Here is a 22,438-nt window from a genome sequence, read left to right as displayed (position 1 = left end):
GGACTTGAACAACTGACCTTTCAGTTAGCAGATGAGGATTGAACCACTGTGTTGTGGGGCTCCTTGAAAGGACCTGAACCTCCTTAAAACCTACTTACCTGCTTAAGAAAAGTCCAATTAATTTTCAGGAGCAAAAGACTCCAGAGAAAGCTAGGGGGGGCAGGGGAGGGTATGGTCTTAGGTCTCATCCAGATCAGGTTCCCATTGCAAAGAATCACAAATACACAGCACTTGGGACCAGCTGGGGAAATGGCCTGCTTTAAAAACAAACAAACAAAACTCTCTCGAACCCTGCTCAAAACTTTGTAAACCCAGACTTTATTGAATCCACTGAAATTTTACCAATCACGAAATACATCATGGCAAAGATCCTTTTGCAACATAACTTAGCAAATTCATTGAAGGAAGATGTTTATACTCCAACTTCTTATGAATTCGTTTCCTCAGCTCCTTTCCCCCTTACAAAGTAGGTCGATTTGCAAACTGAAGGTGTGAATGGGAACGGGGATTGAAAAAGAGGATGGTGCTGCCCTGGGGAAGGTCCAATGCTTAGGGGAGTCAAGGAGAGAAGAGCACAGAGAGGTGGGAGAGAGCCCAATCCTAAATTTCTTTACTACTCATACCAGGAAACCAAAATTGACTAGAGAGCCAATTTTGACTCATGGCAACCCCACATTTCACAAAGTAAAACTGCTCCATGGGTTTCTTCCCCTGTAATCTTTATGGAAGCAGATCGCCAGGCCTGTCTTCCTCTGTGGCATCTTTGGGTAGGATCAGACTTCCAACCCTTAGGTTAGCAGTTGAGAGCAACTTCTCTAAAATGTAAACTTGAGACTGACAATATAGTTAAGGAATTCACTGGGTAACTCATTTCTCCCAACTCTTAGTTACCCTCCATGGAATCCAGGAGGTGGTTTCAAGGGTCTGAGTTATCTGGACATTTATGGTCTTATTTGTCTTTGTGATTCCTACCTAAGAGGGCTCAGAAGTTTGTTGTTGGGCATACAATATTCCCACAGGTATATTTGTCTGTACTATAAAAAGGTAGCTCTGGTAGCATAGTGCCTAAGGCACTGGACTGCTAACCAGAGGGCTGGTGGTTCAAACCCACCAGCAACTCCTCGGAAGGAAGATGGGGCAATCTACTTCCGTAGTGATACTGCCTCAGAAACCCAAGGAGGGGTCGCTATGAGTTGGAGCCGACTTGACGTACATAACAACAACAAAATAAAAAGGTCTGTATGCAGTGTAGAACTAACAGGGGACAAAGTTAGGATAACTTCTTAGCCACAACTAAGCACCTTGAGGGAATGACTTGCTAGGTCTGTAGGCTTGGAACCATGGTCATGGGGGACATCAGGCTCAATTGACACAACATAGTACACAAAAATATTTTTCTACATCCTACTGTGGTGAATAGCAACCGGGGTCTTAAAAGCTTGCATGCAGCCAGCTAAGATGCAACTATTGGTCTCTCCTCATCCAGAGCAAAGAAGAGTGAAGAAAATAAAATACACACAGAAATAACTAATCCAAAGGACTAACAGACCATGAGAATGCCAGCCTATATGATCCTGAGACCAGAAGAACTAGATGGTGCCCAGCTACCAGTTGGAAAGAGATCAAAATTAGAGATCCTGGACAGAGTGGGAGAAAAAAAATGTGGAACAAAAATCAAAAACATAAAAAAGACCAGGCCTACAGGTTGGACAGAGGCTGGTGAAACCTCCAAGATGAAGGCCTTTAGTTACCCCTCAGGCCTAGAATTGGAGTCACTCCCATGGCTTAACTCTTAGTCAAACAATGGACAGGTCTACGAGCTGAACAACTACACCAGGGAGATTCAGTCTTTAGAACAATCACCCATGGGAGATCAGAAGGGCAGCATTTGCACAGGGAGAAAGGTAAAGGAGGCAGGAGTGCATAGACAAGAAGGACACAGGGAAAGGGTGACCACAGGGAGAAAGTGGGAGGACAGCTGTTACTCTGTAGGGATTTTAATCAGCGTCACACAAAAAAAAATGTGTATGAACCGTTGAATGTAACATGAATCTGCTTTGTAACACTGCACCCAAATCACAATAAAAAGTTGGGGAAAAAAAAAAAGTTTGTTCAATAGATGGAGCCCTCCATTGGCTATTAGAGCATGGTTTTCAATGAGTCTACGCTCAGAAAACATTTCATAAGAACATACTTTTTTTCCTAAATGAGAAGATACTGGAACTCTTCTCAAAATCTAATCTAATATAACAATATAATATATAATATATTATATATTATTATATGAGGAGGTGCTCAAAATCTACCTCCTCAAACTCCATTTTCCATTTCGATCAGAGTGCTTTATGCGAAGAATTAAATAACGTCTACAGTGCTACAGATGTGTGGGAAGTGACTGTGTGGTGAGGGGCATGGGGGAAGTGGGGTGAGCAAAGTCCTGGGTGCTGGGCAGGAGGATAATTGATCTACAGTCTCAAGGGGCTCATTCCACAGGGATCTTTTAAAACTGTATTTTATTTCATTATGACCTATAGGAAAATATTCTTAATCTCAAAATAGCCTCTTTGGAGTTGATCCAATCTCCAACTAAGTATACACACTTGGGAATTTCTAAAACTATAAATAATATGTCTTTGGTCCTAGTTTTGGCTCTATTAATGAAGCTACTTAAGGGCTCACTCCTAAAGAGGCTGCAATAGGCCAGATGAAAGATGACCAGGATGCCGGAGAATACCTACCACAAAGATCTCTCCTTCTCAAATAATAAAATTTTTAATGAAAGCCCCGCCAATGCCAAATGAAAATGAAATAAATGATTCAATAATATCTGACTTCATCCAAGACCTAAAATTCAAGATTAAAGACACTGTTTAGATGCCAAATCTGTACCACGCAGCATTTTAAAAGCCACCAGACAGAGTTGCCACATGCAGGCTGACCTCAGTGCCTATCTGCTGCTTTGACAGACTAAAAGTACACATTTTTTTCAGGCTTTGCAAATAGTTTCCTAAAACAAACCTGCCAGTGGACAAAAACACATGGACATGACAACACAGTTCCAGTTTTTGCTGTTGCTAAAGTGGATTTTTTTTTCTCCCTTTTGCAGACTCTTTTTTCAGTCCTGTACACATTCAAACCACAATTCATCTGTCAATGTGTGGTGCCGTGGGGCTTGTGAGTTGCTGTGATGCTGGAAGCTATGCCACTGGTATTTCATTTTATAAGCAGGGCCACCCATGGTGGACAGGTTTCAGTGGAGCTTCCAGACTAAGACAGACTAGGAAAAAGGACAGGGCGGTCTACTTCTTAAAAAGTTGGCTACCGAAAACCTCATGAATAACAGTGGAACACTGCCTGATATGTTTCAGAACTGCCGGCAGATGAGCCTCTCAGGCTAGAAGGCACTCAAAATATGACTGAGGAAGAGCGGCCTCCTCAAAGTAGAGTTGACCTTAATGATGTGAATGCAGTAAAGCTTTTGGGACCTTCATTTGCTGATGGGGCATGACTCAAAATGGGTAGAAACGGCTGCAAACATTCATTAATAATTGGAAGATGGAATGTACAAAGTATGAATCTGGGAAAACTGGCAGTCAAAAATGAAATGGAATGCCTAAAGACTGATATCCTAGGTATTAGTGAGCTGAAAATGGATTGGTATTGGCCATTTTGTATCAATCAATCATGTGGTCTACTATGACAAATTGAAGAGATATTGTCAAAAAGAATATCTCAAGATCTATCCTAGAGTACAATGCTGTCAGTGACAGAATAACATCCATTCACACACAAGGAAGACCATTAATATGACTATTACTCAAATTTATGCTCCAATTACAAATGCCAAAGGTGAAGAAATTGAAGTTTTTTACCAACTTCTGCAGTCTGAAATTGATCATACATGCAATCAAGATGTATTGATAATTACTGGTCATTGGAATGTGAAAGCTGGAAACAAAGATCAACCAAAAACCAAACTCACTGACATAGAGTCAATTCCGACTCACAGTGACCCTCTTTGGGTTTCCGAGGTGGTAAATCTTTACAGAAGTAGACTGCCCAGTCTTCCTTCTGTGGAGTGGCTGGTGGGTTTGAACCACCAACCTCCTGGTTAGCAGTCAAGTGCCTTAGGCACTATACCACCAGAGCTCTTCACAAAGAAGAAGCCAAAAACTGAAACACCAAACTCACTGCCATCAAGTCAATTCTGACTCATAGTGACCCCCTTTGGGTTTCCGAGGCAGTAAATCTTTACAGGAGTAGATTGCCCAGTCTTCCTTCTGCACAAAGAAGGATCAGTAGTAGGAAAATATGGCCTTGGTAATAGAAATGACACCGGAGATCACGTGACAGAATTTTACAAGACCAACGACTTATTCACTGCAAACACCTTTCCTCAACAACATAAATGGCAACTGTACATGTGGACTTCACTAGATGGAATACAAAGGAATCAAACAGACTACATCTGTGGAAAAAGACAATGGAAAAGCTCAATATCTTCAGTCAGAATGAGGTCAGGGGCTGACAGCAGAACAGATCAACAATTGGGCATATGCAAGTTCAAGTTGAAGCTGAAGAAAATTAAAACAAGTACACAGAGCTAAATACAATCTTGAGTATATCTCATCTGAATTTAGAGATGGTCTCAAGAATAGGTTTGATGCATTGAAAACCAGTGACTGAAGATCAGCGAGTTGTGGGATGACATCAAGAACTTCATAATGAAGAAAGCAAAAGGTCACTGAAAAAACAGGAAAGAAATAAAAGACCAAAATGGATGTCTGAAGAGACTCTGAAACTTGTTCTTAAACACAGAGCAGCTAAAGCAAATGGAAGAAATGATGAAATAAAGGAACTGAACAGAAGACTTCAAAGGGCAGCTCAAGAAGACAAACTACTATAACGAAATGTACAAAAGTCTGTAGCTAAAGAACCAAAAAGGAGTAACAAGCCCAGTATTTCACAAGCTGAAAGAATCAAAGAACTGATTTGGGCCTCAAATTGCAATATTAAAGGATTCTATGGGCAAAATACTGAACGATGCAAGAAGCATCAAAAGAAGATGGAAGGATTACAGAGTCGCTACCAAAAAGAACTGATCAATGTTCAACCATTTCAGGAGGTAGCATATGATCAAGAGCCAATGATTTTGAAGGAAGACGTCCAAGCTGCACTGAAGGAATTGGTGAAAAACAAGACTTCAGGAATTGATGGGATACCCATTGAGATGTTTTAACAAATGGATACAGCACTGGAAGCACTCATGCGTCTATGCCAAGAACTTTGAAAGACAGCTACCTAGGCAACCAATGGGAAGAGATTCATATTTGTGCCTATTCCAAAGAAAAGTGATGCAACAAAATGCAGAAATTATCGAACAATATAATTAATATCACGCACAAGTAAAATTTCAGTGGAGATAATTAAAAAACAGTTTCAGGGAACTTCCAGAAATTCAAGCTGGATTCAGAAGAGGAGATGGAACAAGGGATACCATCACTTACGTCAGATAGATCTTGGCTGAAAGCAGAGAAAACCAAAAAGATGTTTACCTTGTCTCATTGACTATGCAAAAGCATTCGACTGAATGATCATAATAAATTATGCATAACATTGCAAAGCATGGCAATTTGAAAACAATTATGCTCATAAGGAACCTGAATATCCAAGAGGCAGTCATTCAAACAGAACAAGGGGATACTGCATGGTTTAAAATCAGGAAAAGTGTCCATCAGCATTGTAAACTTTCACCATACTTATTCAATTTGTTTTCTGAGCAAATAATACAAGAAGCTGGACTACATGGAGAATGCACCATCAAGATTGGGGGAAGACTCATTAACAAGCTGTGATATGTAGATGACATAACCTTGCTAAAAGCAAAGACGAACTGAAGCACTTACTGACTATCAAAGACTACAACCAATGGATTACACTTCAAGATGAAGAAAACAAAAATCCCCACAACTGGACTGCCAAGCAACATCACGATAAATGCAGAAAATATTGAAGTTGTCAAGAATTCATTTACTCGGATCCACAATCAATGGCCATGGAAACAGCAGTCATGAAACCAAATAACGTTATTTCATTGGGTAAATCTGCTGCAAAAGATCTCTTCAAAGTATTAAAATGCAAAGATGTCACCTGACCTAAATCATGGTATTTTCTACCACCTCAAATTCATGCAAAAGCTAGACAATGAACAAGGAAAATTGAAGAAGAATTGGTGCATTTGAATTATGGTATAGGCAAAGAATTTTAAATATACCATGGACTGCCAGAAGAACAAACAAATCTGTCTTGGAAGAAGCACAGCCAGAATGCTCCTTAGATGTGAGGATAATGGGGCTTTTTTTCTCACATTTCCTGTTGTCAGGAAGGACCAGTGTCTGGAGAAGGACATCATGCTTGGTAGACAGAGGGTCAGCATAAAAGAGGAAAACCCTCAGTGAGTTGGATTGACACAGTGGCTACAACAATGGCCTCAAACACAGCAACAACTGTGGGATGGCACAGACCTGGCAATGTTTCATTCAGTTGTACACAGGGTCATGGAAGTATCTGTTACAGTGCTTGTTCTATAGATATGCTTTCAAACAATGTTATATAGAAAACACATTTGACTTTGCAAAAATTTAACAGGTTCCCAGTGCTGCTGCTGCTTCCTCCCTAAAGTACTAGATAAGGCACAAAGTTTAATAGCACTGTAAGGTCTCTGCCCAGCCCAGGGGATGGGTGTACCAATGGATGCCATCTGTCAGTATGACTGCTGGAACGATGCTACCACAGGCAGAGGGTCATGAGCTTGCAGGCTGCGAGGGATGGTCCATGTGTGTTCAGTGTTCAGGGCAAACTGCCAACTTGATGGCAGCCAACAACAGTTTTATCCTTCTTAAATCACTGCTGTTAGTTGCCAGGGAGTCAACTCTGATTCATGGTCACTGCGTGTGTCAGTGTCGAACTGCTCCATAATGTTTTCAGGGCTGTGACCTTTTGGAAACAGATCTCCAGATCCATCTTCTGAGGTGCCAGCTTTCTGGTTAGCAGTCAAATGCCTTAAGCACTATGCTACCAGAGCTCCTGAGGTGCCTCTAGGTGGGTTCAAACCGCCAACCTTTTGGCTAGTAGTCGAGCACTTAACTCACACCACCCAGGAACGTCTAACTTACAGCAGCACCTCCCTATTACTATTTTAATACTGTCTCACCTATGGAGGCCACAGAAATTCTTCATATTCTTTTAGTTTTGTATATGAGGCAGAATTGGTGAATGTGTAAATATGTATAATGAACAAGCCAAACACACACACACACACATACACACACACATCCCAAATAAAGACCTCTCTGTCTCTTTCTCTCCCACTCAGCCATCAATCAAAAACCTAACTCATTGCCGTCGAGTGGATTCTGACTCACAGTGACCCTATAGGACAGAGTGGAACTGCCCCACAGGTTTTCAAGGCTGTAAATCTTTATAGAAGCAGACACCCTCATCTTTCTCCTGTGGAGCAGCTGACAGATTTGAACTACAGACCTTTTGGTTCCCAACCGAGAACTTACCACTGCACCACCAGAGCTCCTTTATGCAACACTACTACAGGTGCTCCTCCCTACTGCACCTTCCAAAACAGTGCGTGATTTCAGTACTCACTAATGAAAGGAGGCAGAAGCTAACAGATTAGAAGAAAATCCTCTGTGAAAAATGGCACCAAAGTTCTCTTGAGCCACTGGAATAATTTTCAGTTTTTCTCAGTCCTGTGTTTAAATGGCAAAAAGTAAAATGTGTGTTCTACTTTGATAACCACAAATTCATCTGTGTTGCAACTGTAACGTCTAATTGTGCCTGAATCAAAAAAGTGAGAGAATTTTGCCCTCTAGTGGCAGAAAGTTATACTGGAACAGTATGTTTTCAAAACCTTTCCAAGCCAGCCCAAACCAAACTCACTACCGTGGAGTCCAGTGCGACTCAAAGCGACCCCTCCCTGTTTTCTGAGGCAGTATCTCTATGGAAGTAGATTGCCCAATCTTCCTTCCAAGGAGTGGCTGGTGGGTTTGAGCCGCCAGCCTTCTGGTTAGCAGTCAAGTGCCTTAGCCGCTATGCTACCAGAGGTCTGAACTTCTGGTTAGCAGTCAAATGTCATAGACACTACACCAGTTGCTAATTAATCCTTTAAAGGCTGAATTATTTTATGCTTTGAATTTTTTGTTGAAACCATGTGTTTTCAGTAATGGAAGTCATTTTGAATGAAATGAAAAAAAACTGAGGTAATACGGATTTTGATACAATTAGTGGGACAGAGATGTCCCAAGGGGTCTCTGGTTCTGTGGTTGGCACAATGAGGCCTGTTTCTTCAGATTCAGGCAGTTTTACAGGCCCCTGCCAACACTATGTTGTTGTTGTTGTTGTTTGCTGTCGAGTCGGCCCCGACTCATAGCGACCCCTCCTTGGGTTTCCGAGGCAGTATCACTACGGAGGTAGGATTGCCCAACCCTCCTTCCGAGGAGTGGCTGGTGGGTTTGAACCGCCAGCCTTCTGGTTAGCAGTCAAGTGCCTTAGCTGCTATGCTACCAGAGCTCCTTGCCAACACTATAGCAAACACTAAAAGTGGGATAGGAGCGTCCTTTTCCTACAGAGGTGGAAAATGTAGGTGGGCATTATATATCCTATGGGTCATGAAAGGGTTAACCATAAGTAATTTGATACCTCCATATTTTTTCCATTCCAAAAATAAAAAACTAATAATTTTTAAAAAATCTAATAATAACAACTCAGTCACTGACTGAGTTTTGGAGCAAGCATCAGAAAAGTATTCTTAATAAATTATTGAAACCAAATACAAAGTTAAGTGGTGGGGGTGGTTGCCGTTGAGTCCATTCTGACTCACAGCAACCCTTAGGACACAGTGAACTGCTCAATGAGGTTTCCAAGGCTGTCATCTTTACCAAAGGAGAATGCCACATCTTTCTCCGGAGGTGCAGCTAGGAAGTCTGAACTGCCGACCTTTCGGTTAGCAGCTTAGCAGTTAGCCACTGCACCACCAGGGCTCCTTGCAAAGTCAAGTACCCACACCAAACTCCCTGCTGTCAAGTCAATTCTGACTCACTGCGACCCTACAGGACAGAGTGGGACTGACCTATAGGGTTTCTAAGACTGTAAATCTACAGAAGCAGATTGCCAGGTCTTTCCCCTATGGGGCCACGGGGTGGGTTCAAACCTTTTGGTGGGTAACCAACCTTTTGGTTAGTAGCCAAGTGCTTTACCACTGCGCCACTAGGGTTCCTTTATGTAGAGCTGCTCTTCATGATACAGTGTTCAGTGAAGACACACAGAAGCAGAAGAGTATGCAGATTATGCTTTATTTGTGTGAAACCCAACCAGTTGCTGGCAAGTCGATTCGTACTCATGGTGACCCCATGAGTGTCAGAGTAGACTGTGCTCCATAGGGTTGGCAGTAGCTGATTTTTCAGAAGTAGCTCCCCAGGCCTTTTTCCTGACACATTAATGGGTGGATTTGAACCACCAACTTTTTGGTTAGCAGCTGAGTGTGCTAACCGTTTGCACCACCAGGGATTCTGTATTTGTATTAAGAAAGGAAAATGACATGGCTGGACTGGGCTGTATAGACACAGCCTATCTCTGTAAGGACATACTGAAACTAATCAAAATAGCTGCCTCCCAAGGGCGGTCTGGAGGGCTGGAGGTCAGGAGTAGTAGGAAGAATCATGACTGTTTGCACTTTTGACCCTTTTACATTTTGAATAGGCTACCTATTCCAAAATAAATAAAATTCAGATGACTAAAGAAACAATACAGAATGAAGAGCTATGATTTTGACAGTGATATAAGCAAGCCATTGTTTTGAGAGTGATTTAAAGAGATCCTAAACCACCAATCATTAATTAGCAATAACGCTAAAGGATTGTGCTTACAGCACAAAGGGGCAGTAGTGCTTCAGTGGTAGAATTCTTACCTTCCATGCAGGAGATCCAGGTTCAATTCCTGGGCAATGCACTTCATGAGCAGAAGCCACCCATCCGTCAGTGGAGGCTTATGTGCTATTATGAGGCTGAACAGATTAATGGGGAGCTTCTATAGACTAAGATGGACTAGGAAGGAAGGCCTAGTGATCTATTTCCAAAACTCAGCCAGTGTAAACTCTATGGAGTACAACTGTCCAACCCATCACCCATCATGGAGGTGGACAGCATTTCATTCCATTGTGCCTGGGGTGGCCATGAGTTGGGGGAGCAACCAACAACAACAATCCCTTAAACTACACTGTGATGTGAGAGGCACCCTTGTCAGGCTGGAAACCAGGCTGGCATTGAGAATCCTGTCTTCTGGTCTGGGAACAACTGGCTGAAAAGGGAGAAGCCTAGAAAACAGCTAATTGTCCACCAAAGAAATAGTGTTTCAACGGGTAGACTTGTTCTCAGCAAGCAGAGCCCTCTGGAACAAGTCTGATAATTGGATAAACAAGACCTCAGTGGCTCTGAGGACCGCAAGAGGGATGCAAAAACACTTTATGTGGATTTCTCTAATATAATCACCAGTTAAAAGGCCACCAAAGTGTTGAATAAGCTCATTATAACCTTGGCACCTGTGAGCTCCACACATGCCCTTGTGGCAGCTGCAGGACCACAGGTCCATGAACACCAGGCCAGGCCTGGGCCCTGGATCCCACTATTTTCATTTGGCCTCAACCAGCTGCTGGGCCACATGAAAAAGGGACAAGGGTCAGTTCAAATGTGTTTCTGGGCTCACTGCAAGTGTTTCTTTAATCTGGCCACAGAGAAAGTAATGACAAACTCAGATCAGACGGATACTGGTTATCATCCTGAGTTTTCTAGCTGTCTGCCCCCATCAGAATTGCTATCTGGCTGGGATTTCTCTAAGCCTCTTACTTGGTCTGTGTCAGGAATCACTAGTCTGTCCATGCCTCTGACCACCCAATAAACAAGGTAAACACATGCTAGCTTGGGCTTACTTACTCATCTGTAGTGAACAGTTTTACATGTTTTTTACCACATCAAAGAGTCTGCTTCTAGGAACGGCTGGCATCTGTCTCTCTCCCAACCCACAGCACTGTCTTACAGAATCAAAGCCTTTTTCCAAATTCACAATCCCTGCCAGGGATAGAAGTCACCCTGGTAGCGTGGTGGTTACGCGCTCGACTGCAAACTGAAAGGTCAGCAGTTAGAACCCACCAGCCATTCCACAGGACAAAGATGTGGCAGTCTGCTTCTGTAAAGATGATAGCTTTGGGAATCCTGCAGTATAGTTCTATGCTGTCCTAGAGGGTCGCTATGAGTTGGAATTGTCTCAGCAGCAGTGGGTTTGGGTTTTTTTGGTTATGTGTATAGGAAGGAGCCCTAGTGGCTCAATGGTTAAGTGCCTGGCTGCTAATCAAATGTTTGGCAGTCTGAATCCATCCAGCAACTTTGCAGGAGAAACACCTGGCGATCTACCTCTATAAGGACTATAGCCTAAGACACCCTATGGGGGCAGTTCTACTTTGTCCTACAGAGCTGCTGTCTTAGTTCTCTAGTGCTGCTATAACAGAAATACCACAAATGGATGACTTCAACAAACAGAAATCTATTCTCTTACAGTTTAGGAGGACAGAAGTCTGAATTCAGAGTGCCTGTTCTAGGGGAAGACTAGGCTAGAAGTCTAAGTTCCGAGTGTTGGCTCTAGGGCCTGGGTGGAGGTCCTTGGACACTGGGATTCAGCTCTGCCTTCCTGGCCGACTGGAGCAAGCTGGAGGCTTCTCCTGACTCACACAGCTTCTGGCTGCTAAGACTGATGAATCCAAGATTGACAGGTAAAAACAGAAGACTGTTGGCTCACAGGCTGCAAAGGCAACAATCCCAAGATCAGCAGGCAACATGGCAGGTCATTGGCTCAAGTCCAAGAACTGGAGATGAAGACTCAGTCAAATGCAGGAGTCTTTCCATACATACTAGAAGTAGGCCAGACCCCAAAGGTAACTCCCCTTCAACTGGTTAACTGCTCATAGCAGACTCCACCATGGAGGTGATTACACCATGTCTAATCTTACCATGTGGAATAACTACATCACAGCTTCCAAGCCTCTCAAAATAATGGCCCAGCCAACTTGACACACAACTTTCACTACCACAGTTGCTATGAGTTAGAATTGACTTGGTGGCAAGCAACAACAACAATAGTATCCTTCACCCAAAGGTGCCCCGCCATTTATGTTAAAAGCACAGTGATTAGAAATTTGAATCCTGGCTTTGTTGGTGTAAGTAGTCACTGCTTGGCCCAGTAGATAGATTCTCCAAAGTTACAGGTGGATCAGATTTTTCTAAATCAAGCCATACTTCAAATTCACAAAATAACTCTACTATAAAACAGACTTATTCCAGAATGCATCTGTTCTATCAATTTGTCATTTATTTCCTTAAAGGTATGCAGCTGTGACCAGGACTTAAAAAGAAACAACAGATCAGCTGCTGTTGAGTCAATTCAGACTCATGGAGACCCCATGAGCAGGACTGTGCTCCATAGGGTTTTCAATGGCTGATTTTTCAGAAGTAGATCACCAGGTGTTTCTTCCAAGGTGCCTATGGGTGGACTCAAACCTCCAACCTTTCAGTGAACAGGCAAGCACTTAACAGTTTGTGCCACCCAGGGGCTGCTGTTAGTAGGATTAAAGGCACAGAAATAGAGTTGTCAACAGGGAACAGTAACCTACGTGCCAAAACCTATATAGAATGATATTCAGAAATATTCAACTAAGCTGAAGGGACTCTTTTCTAAAAGAACAAGGAATGGCTGTCCCTACTGCAATGACAATACTGCAGGAGAAACAAGACTTAAATCAGACCTGTTACTGATACCATAATGTGAATGAACTTAGAGATCTTTGCTTGAGAAGAGCCTTCTTATTGATTTATTTTGGGGGTAGAGAAGCCATGAGGTTACAAATTTTTTGAAGTATGAGAAGATGACAAGAGGGGACAAAAAGAGGGAAAGATTGGTAGAAATTAGAACACTACGCTATGCAAGACAACTTTGCCCAACTTAACAGTCTTACCTAGGGTTCAGATTTGACTTGATTCTTTCCATTTCCATTTTGTGAAAGAGAAGTGGAGGTGCGGGAAAGGGGAGGGTTAGTCTAGGACTGGGTTCTGTCGAGCTCAACCTAATCAAAACCACTATGAAGCATGTGACAGCTAGGAAAGAAACTCAACAACAGCAGCAGAGATTTAAACAAGATGCTCACTGAGTTCCCTGCAGCTTTCACATAGTAAACGTCTAATCCAAGTTCACTGTACCTCTTCTTCCTTAACCAGGACATAAAATTAATCAAAGATTCTAAGTACCCTGATCAAAAGGGGAAAAATGCTGAACAGAATTTAATATTCTCATGGAATCCAGGATTTCTGGATCCAAGAAGGCTGGATAAACTCCTGAAACTATTGCCCTGAGATGATCCTTAAATCTTAAACAGAAAATATTCCCTGAAGTCTTCTTAAAACCAAACAATAGTTTAGCTTAACTAGTAAACAATGCTTGCCTTTGCATTGTGCTCTTTTGTTGTTGTTAGGTGACATCAAGTCAATTCTGACTCATGGAGATCCCGTGTAAAACAGAACAAAAACACTGCCCAGTCTTGCACCAGCCTCCCAATTATAGCAATGTCTGAGACCACTTTTTGCCAATGTGTCAGTCCTTCTCTTTTGCTGATCCTCTAATTTACCAAGCATGATGTCCTTCTCCAGGTCCCTCCTGATAATATGTCCAAAGTACAAATGATTAAGTCTCTCCTTGCATCTAAGGAGCATTCTGGCTGTACTTCTTCCAAGGCAGATTTGTTCATTCTTCTGGCAGCCCATGTTGCTGTTGTTGTTTGCCATCGAGTCAACCCCGACTCATAGCGACCCCTCCTTGGGTTTCCGAGGCAGTATCACTACGGAAGTAGGATTGCCCAACCTTCCTTCCAAGGAGTGGCTAGTGGTTTGAAACCGCCAGCCTTCTGGTTAGCAGTCAAGTGCCTTAGGCACTATGCTATGTATTCAATATTCTTCATCAACACCATAATTCAAAGGTATCAATTCTTCAGTCCTGCTTTTGCATTCATATAAGGTGACTGAAAATACCATGGCTTGGGTCAGGCACACCTTAGTCCTCCAAATGATATCTTTGCTTTTTAACACTTCAGAGAGGTCCTTTCACATAGAGAGGGAGAACAATGTGGAACAAAACTCAAAATCATTTGGAGGAAAAAAAAGGTGGGGGGACCAGATTTGCTGGTCTGCTAGAGCCTGGTGGAACCACTGAGACTATGGCCCCTAGCTGCCCTTCAGATCTGGAATTGAACCCACACCTGTGGTTTCCAGCCAAACAAAAGACAGGCATATGAGTTGAACATTTACCTCAAGTAGATACACTCCTTGGAGAGAACAATCACGGGAGAGAGAAGGGCTGTTATGCACAGGGAGAAAGCTCAGGGGGCAGGAGTGTATGGAGGGATGGACACAGGGAAGAGGTAATTATGGGAAGGAAGTAGGAGGGAGCTGTTGCATTGTGGTAAACTGTGGTCAATGTCACATGTGAACCGCTGTATGGAAAGTGAATTTGCTCTATAAACATTCACCCAAATCACAATTAAAAAAAAAAAAAAAAAAAGAGGTCTTTTGCAGCACATTTGCCTAATGAAATACACCGCTATTAAACTTACAGATCTAGCAATTAAACTTCTAGGTAGGCAAACACATTTCATTTCCCCCAACTTTAGTTATTCAGGCTGAGGAACACAAAATCAGCCACTAAACAAAACTCAGAATGTGGGTGTGACAATCTCCCAAAAGCCTTTGTCTCTTACCTGTACACAGTATGAGGGACATATACCTCCCGGATAGGGAATTCCAAGATCTCTTTGTGTGGACGTGTACGGTTTTCAGAAAATGGTCTCACTGGCAACATTTCAGGAGTCAGACAGCAGTTGAGTGACTCTGGAGCTGAGGAAATTTCCAGTCTAAGCAAGCCTAAGGGGCAAACAGGATGTTTCAGTAAACAAAACAAACAAACAAACAAAATCTGCCATGTTACAATGGAATCAGGAAAGACTGCTGTACTCTGTATTCTATGAAATTAAGTGAGTATATGCTGAGGGAGAGTGAGTTTTGGAACTGCCAGGTATTTTCTTATAGTTTGAAGAATTGCATGTCATGGCAATATTGGGGCTTTGGTTTCTATAAATTAGAAATGAGCAGGATGGAGCAAACCATCTTCAAAGTCCCTTCTGGAACTGCCGCTCTGTAACAGTACATAGTTAAGTAGCTTTCACTCGTTGCAAAAAATTGGTGGTTTTCAGACTAAGTTCCCTGGTACCCTAGGGTGCTGCAGAAGTGCTTCAGGAGCCATTGAGGTGAAGGTGAGGACACAGCCTTCACCTTCCACCTACGGACCTGACTTTTACTAATTTATCTTTTTAAGAGGGTTCCATTTAATATTTCCCTTGAGCAAAAGGGGCACATAGTGGTTGGCTGTGAGTCTGAAACAATATGATGACAGGTAGTTTGGTTTTTTGGTTTTCTGGTTTTCATCCAGTTTGATCTGAAAGCCCCAATCTAAAGTATGGTCTTTACTGACAGAAGCAATATTTTAAAAAAGGAAAACAGAAAATATTAATAGATTTGTTGAGAATGTAGACCAAGTCACACTCTTCACCGTTAAAGCAAAATCCCATGTTTCACTTGGCACACGTGATTTTATCAATTTGAGCAGGAGACACATAACATGTCTAATCCTCCAAGGTTCTGGCTCGGTGATAGAAGATAAAGACCAGTGTCCTTACCTGGAATCGACTTGACCCGTCTCTGCAAGGATGAGGGCCTTTTGTAGTCAGCTAGGAACTTGAACAAGTCTTCATCACTCAGGCGATCTCCCTCCTGCCGAGAGAGAGTGTGTTATCATAGACTCATCTTGGACTCCTGGGTCAGGGCCCAGCAGTGTCTGGGAAGTCTTTTCTCTTTAAGTTGTTTTCTAACCTGTCTTTCATAGATATCAGAATTGTAGGCAACTCTGAAATCATTTCCTTCAACCTCTTGTCAAATATTCCTTCTCTACTCCTCCCAACCTGCTGTCACCCAGCCTCTCATCATGCCATCTTACACTCCCGACAACCCAGGGAATAAGCAACATCATCCTTATTTTGTGGATAATGACCTTGTCGCTCTGCTCCAAGCCCCAGCCCTGTCTCTGAAACACTATCTGTACGCCCCCCTCTTAGAGATCCAGCACCCCTGCCAGATGGGCCAAGCCCAGACACAAAGTAATGTGGAGAGATACCTGCTTGAAGAAGTTGGTAATGGTCATGATAGTAGGTTTGGATCCAACCCCATTTTCCTCCAAGGACAGGGCTCGCTCAGAAAGCCTTCTGGATTGGGACAAAGTCCTCCGCTCACCCACAGAGCTTCTCCCTTCAAGGAAAACAAAGGCCATTGTACAGCATACCCTTCTGTTTGAGAACACAAGCAGGTATTCACTTCACCATAGAGAATAGGACCAGCTGCCAGTGAGTCAACTCCTACATGTGGCAACCCCATGTGTGTCAGGGGAGAACCGTGCTCCAGGGAGTTTCCAAAGCTGTTTCTTCGGATCACCAGGCCTTTCCTTCAAGGCACGTCTGGGTGAACTGGAACCGCCCACCTTTCAGTCAGCACCTGAGCATTAACCTTTGCACCATCCAGGGATTCCTTACCATATATTAAAACACCCAGTGCCTTCAAGTTGATGCTAACTCTATAAGACAGAGTAGAACTGCCCCACAGGGTTTCCAAGGTTGTAAATCTTCATGGAATCAGACTGTCTCATCTGTGGAGTGTGGATGAGTATGAACCACCAACCTTTTGATTAGCAGCCGAATGCCTTAACCACTTTGTCACCAGAGCTCCTAGTATCATATATAAGATACACTGAAAGTTATTGAGAAGGAATTCGGGTGGCACAGCAGTTAAGCACTCAGCTGCTACCCAAAAGGTCATCGATTTGAACCCACCAGCTGTCCTGCAGTAGAAAGACGAGACAGTCTGCTTCTGTAAAGATTACAGCCTTGGAAACCCTGTGAAGCAGTTCTACTCTGTCCTGTAGGGTTGCTATAAGTCAGAATCGACTCAGGGCTCACAATAACAACAAAGTCAGTGAATAAGAACACTGAACGTGGCCACATTGCTTTGAATGACATTTTCCCCACTGGCCCTTGCCTTTCCTAGCCCTCCTGTTGGAGTCCCTGTTGCCCTACCCCTGTGTCTAAGCATCTAATCCAACTCTGACCAGAGTGGAAAGGCCAGGAGCAGCCATGGTTCCTCCTACGAAGAGGTCAGGGTAGACCAGATGCCACCAGCAGGAGTCCAGCCACAGCCAAGCAAAGTCCGCAGAGATGTTTTATTTAGTTAGCACTGTGTTTGCTTTTGTTTTATTTTTACATTTGAATTCCATTGGGAGAGTCCTGTACTCAGATGCCCCTACAGGCATTTGGGATTGTGACCCAAACAGGCACAGGTCAGCCTTCCCACCTTCTCAACCCAGTTTTCCTCTGCTTCCACTACGTGGACCAGGCAGTAGAACAGAGTCCCTGTCTTGGTCAACCTGCCCAATGGGGGTCAGAATTCTGAATCACACTGATACTCTGATCTGGGACCCCATACTCTGCTTCGCCATTTCTTATTCCCCTTTGGGATGTATCTTGTTCCTTTTATACTATAGTTCAAAGGGGTTCTGATTTATCAAACTCCTTACAACTCTAATCGTGCCAGTCCCAGTCCTGATTGTCCTCTTATCCTTGATTCTTGCCTTGACGCTCAGCTGGCTCTTCTTGTCACCAGCGCCCACCCAAACTTGGCTGCCCCAGCATCATGCACTGCATCTTCTGATTGCTTCTGAAGAACCAGCCTCTGTAGGTAGGTTCATTTATCCTGGAGCTGCTTCCCCTTCCTCCCACCCTGACTGTCCCTGAGGTCCCAGCATGCCCTGTGCCTGAATTCACCCTACTTATGGTGGCTGCTACACTCTGTTTAACATTTTCAAGTAAGGCTACTGGGGTTGATATACAAGTTGGCATTTAAAAAAAAAAAAATGTGACGAAGGTCAGGGTGCAATTTGATCAATCAGGTTTGCTATTGATAAATCAGAAATAACCCATGGATTCTGACTGGTAATGAACTAAAAGACTGGACTCTTGAGTCTCCCCAAAGGTGCCTTGGAAGAGAGGCCTGGAAATCTACTTCTGAGGAATCAGCATTGAAAAGCCTGTGAGCATGATTCTACTCTGACAGCCATGGTGTCGTCATAAGTTGGAATCAACTCAACAGCAACTGATTTTACTGGTTTTAATTATGCAACAATAACTCCAGAATAGGAGCAAATAAAAAAAAAAATCAAACCCACTGCCATTGAGTCAATTCTGTCTCATGGTGACCCTATAGGACAGGGGAGAACTGCCCCACAGGGTTTCCAAGGCTGTAAATCTTTATGGAAGCAGACTTCCTCATCTTCCTCCCACACAATGTCTGATGGGCTCAAACCACCAACCTTTTGGTTGGCTGCCAAGTGCTTTAACCACTGCACCACCAGGGCTCCTCAGAATAGCAGCAGTAATAACACATTACCCTTTCCATGACTTCCCCACTAACTGCAACATATCTCAAGTGGCAGAGCTAAGGAATGCCTGAGAAATGGGAACCTAGAAATAAATATTTGCTGGACACCCAGACATTTAGGAAAACACAAACTCTACCACAGGTGGTGGGTGGGGTCTACTTGAAAATTCTGGAACCCTGCAGTAGCTCCTCACCCAAACTCCAAAGGAAGTAAATGACTCTGGTGGAAGGAGAGGTGAGAAAGAAATATGCTAAAGACATCGGAACAGTAAGGAGATATTCTTTTCACACCCACTCTCTTTATTGCACTTGGCCAAATAAACATTGAAGGACTGAAAATTGTGCCCAGAAGCCGAGTTATGCTTTTTGAGAGAAATCCTTGAGACAGTTAGCTTTTCTTGTATTTAGGAGTCAGTCATGGCACCTTTGTTTAACCCACTGGTTACTAGATTTTCTCGTTATTTTCAAGGATTTTATTTTTGCAAGGGGTGGCTATGGAAAATTAATTTTTTTGATGTGTCAGTTGATCCAGAACATTCCATCAAAAATATTACTATAAGAGGAGCATATATGTTCACAATATATGCAAATGTTCACAATTGTTCTGCAGACTACTGTCTGATCAAGCACGTGTAATTCAGTTAGAACCCTATTTTATCCTATCTCCTTCTCACTCCTCCCACCTCCACCCCCCAAAACACCAAACCAGTCGCCACCAAGTCGAGCCTGACTCATGGTGACCTCATGTGCATCAGAGCAGAACCAGGCTCCCCAGGGCTCCAAGGCTGAGTTTTAATAGTAAATCACCAGGCCTTTCTTCCAGGTGGACTTGAACCTCCACCTTTCAGTTAGCAGCCTGATGTGTTAACCGTTACACCACCCAGGGACTCTACTGCTCCCACAGCCCCACTGAGCAGTTGACGTTAGAGCTGGTATGAAGGCTGAAAACCTTACCAACCGTGGCCTCCACATCAGTTACTTCCCGGTCAAGGGTGGAGATGTTGAAGAAGCTGTTTAAGCTTATGGGAGCCCAGGCAAAGGGCATCCGGTATTTCCCTAAACGTTGGCAGAAGGACTCTGCTTGAAGTTTGAGTTTTTCAATCTTGTCTTTACTCTAGAGAAAAATGGAAAGAGATCATCAAAAACAAGCAGTGCACTATCAACCCCAAGTCTACAGCCTCTGACATGGATATGACAGCCATCTCTGAACTTCTCTGGTAGAGCAATAGTTAAGCATTCAGCTGCTAGCTGAAAGGCTGGTGGTTTGAACCCACTCAGTGACTCTAGGGGAGAAAGCCCTGGTGATCTGCTCCCATCATGAGTACAGCCTAGAGAACCCTACAGGGCAGTTCTAACTCTGTAACACGTGGGGTTGCTATGAGTCCAAATCAGCTCCAGGGCACCTAACAACAACACCAAGTGATGAAATGAGCCAACAAGAAAAACATGATTTGACTGGAGCCAGAAGCCTGACAAAAAAAGATTTAAAAAAAAAAAAAGGAGGGGTTTAAAGATGGGCTACATTCAACCAATACATTGCACCTTCAATTAAAATAAATAAATAAATGTGCTGATCCATGAGTAGGAGCTCTGGTAGCATAGTGCCTAAGGCACTTGACTGCTAACCAGAAGGCTGATGGTTCAAACCCACCAGCCACTCCTCGGAAGGAAGGCTGAGCAATCTACTTCTGTAGTGATACTGTCTTGGAAACCCAAGGAGGGGTCGCTATGAGTCGGGTCTGACTCGACGGCACATAACAACAATCCATGAGTGCTTCTTATGGGGTTAACAATGTGACATGGATTCAAAGGAGGGTGGGGGACTCTGAGGCTAAAAAGATAAAAAGATAACATTTATCAAGCTTCCAGGCTAACCTGGTTTTCAACAGTTACCTTGGAAAGTGTCAAAAAGACCCATAAAGGTTCCTAACAACTTCCTTATTAGGTTGACAACACTTCCAAGGTCTTCTTTCTAAATTCAGAATAAAAGGGAGGTTTTCTAAAAAGGCTTTTGAGTTCAGTAAATCTTACTTGAAAAGTATGACTCTGTAGTAGGATGCTGATTAAAACCCAAAAAAATCCAAACCCACTGCCATCAAGTCAATTCCGACTCATAGCGTTCCTCTAGGACAGAGTAGAACTGCCCCATAGGGTTTCCTAGGCTGTAATCTTTACAAAAGCAGATTACCACATCTTTCTCCCACAAAGAGGCTAGTGGGTTCAAACTGCTGACCTTTCCATTAGCAGCCAAGTCCTTTGGGATGCTGATTAAAAAAATCAAACTCACTGCCACGGAGGCGATTCTGACTCATAATATCCCTCATAGAGTTTCCAAGGCTGTAAATCTTTATGGAAGCATACTGCCTCATCTTTCTTCTGTGGACTGGCTGGTGGGTTTGAAGCACTGATCTTTTGGTCAGCAATCAAATGCCTTAACCACTGTACCACCACAGCTCCTTAGGATGCTGATTACATAAGTGCTATTCCAAATTTTTAAAATTATACTAGGAACCTTTTAAATTGGTGCTGAGGAAAGACATTGTCACAAGTTCCATACCCATGTTGTGATAATGAGCTTACTGAGTACACTACCCCTAAAATACTCAGTTGCTGTCAAGCTAATTCCAACTCATGGCAAACTCATGTGTGTTAGAACTAACTGCTCATAGGTTTTCATGGCTGTGACCTTTGGAAGCAGATCACCAGGCCTTTCCTCTGAGGAGCCTCTGGGTGAGTCTGAACCATCAGCTTTTCAATTAGTAGCTGTGTGTGTAATAACTGTTTGCACCACCCCATTATCCTACTAGACAGGACAGTGGCCTGTATTGTGAGGAAGGTCAATGGAGCTCTGGTGCTGTTTGGTTTTGTTGGGTCTCCATGGTCACCCCAACTAGCTGGGCTAGAGCCACAGAACTAAGACAATGGGAGGTGGCTTATCCTAGCCAAGTTCTCTGATTACACATTGGCATATATCATCACTGTGTTGTGTGCTATTGAATCACTATTGATCATAGGGATCCCAAGTGACAGAGAACTGTCCAATAGGGTTTTCTTGGCTGTAATCTTTACAGGAGCAGATTGCTAAGCCTTTCTCTCACAGAGTCACTAGGTGGGTTCGAACCACCAATATTTTGTTTAGCAGCTGAATGCTTAACCATTGTGCCACCAGGGCTCTCACATCATCATTCCTAATCCAAAAATCAAACTCATTGCCTTTGAGTTGTGGCTGGTGGGTTTGAACTGCCAATCTTCAGATAGCAGTCAAATGCCTTAGGCACTACTCCACCAGAGCTCCTTATATCATCATTACTCAAAAAGCAAACTAACTGCCATCAAGTCGGATCTGGCTCATTGCAACCCCTCCTTGGGTTTCCAAGGTGGTATCAGTATGGAAGTAGATTGCCCAATCTTCCTTCTGAGGAGTGGCTGGTGATACAATCATTAGTGAGTTAAATAATTTATTCCTTTTGAAAAATGGATCATCAATGATCAGTTTCTCTTTCTTCTTTTTTTATAACACAATTCATTAGTGTCTCCTCTGAGGACTTAGTATAGACCTTGCCCCATTAACTGTTTTGTGGTGTACTCTTAAGAATTTCTGCGTGTTCTGGGGAGTTCCGGCAAGATGGCAGACTAGGCAGAAGGATTGCACAGACCCTCTTCAACAAAGAAAAGGGAAACCAATTAACACAGACACAGAAGATAATTGTGGACCCCAGAGCCTTGAAGGGAAGGATACAGAATTGGACTAAACCCCAATTGGCAGAAGAATTTGCGTGAAAATACCAAAAAAAGGA

At 43.1% G+C, this 22,438-nt stretch overlaps 1 protein-coding gene across 1 annotated transcript in view; it reads right to left on the bottom strand.

The window, feature by feature from the left end:
• The window catches only part of LOC103210666 (dedicator of cytokinesis protein 8), a 249,080-nt gene that overhangs the window by 173,828 nt on the left and 52,814 nt on the right, over positions 1–22,438 (bottom strand). The window contains exons 10-13 of the mRNA XM_007956577.1: positions 19,596–19,755; positions 16,333–16,463; positions 15,839–15,932; positions 14,864–15,026 (exon numbers count right to left, since the gene is read on the bottom strand). Of these exons, the coding sequence (XP_007954768.1) occupies positions 14,864–15,026; positions 15,839–15,932; positions 16,333–16,463; positions 19,596–19,755 (548 nt within the window). The remainder of the gene's footprint in view (positions 1–14,863; positions 15,027–15,838; positions 15,933–16,332; positions 16,464–19,595; positions 19,756–22,438) is intronic.

The sequence above is a fragment of the Orycteropus afer genome, unplaced genomic scaffold, assembly GCF_000298275.1.
Source record: "Orycteropus afer afer isolate SDZICR_OR568_19922 unplaced genomic scaffold, OryAfe1.0 scaffold00637, whole genome shotgun sequence".
Classification (NCBI taxonomy): Eukaryota; Metazoa; Chordata; class Mammalia; order Tubulidentata; family Orycteropodidae; genus Orycteropus; species Orycteropus afer.
The sequence above is the reverse complement of the archived record's forward strand: the minus strand, read 5'-3'. Positions and strand labels throughout refer to the sequence as shown.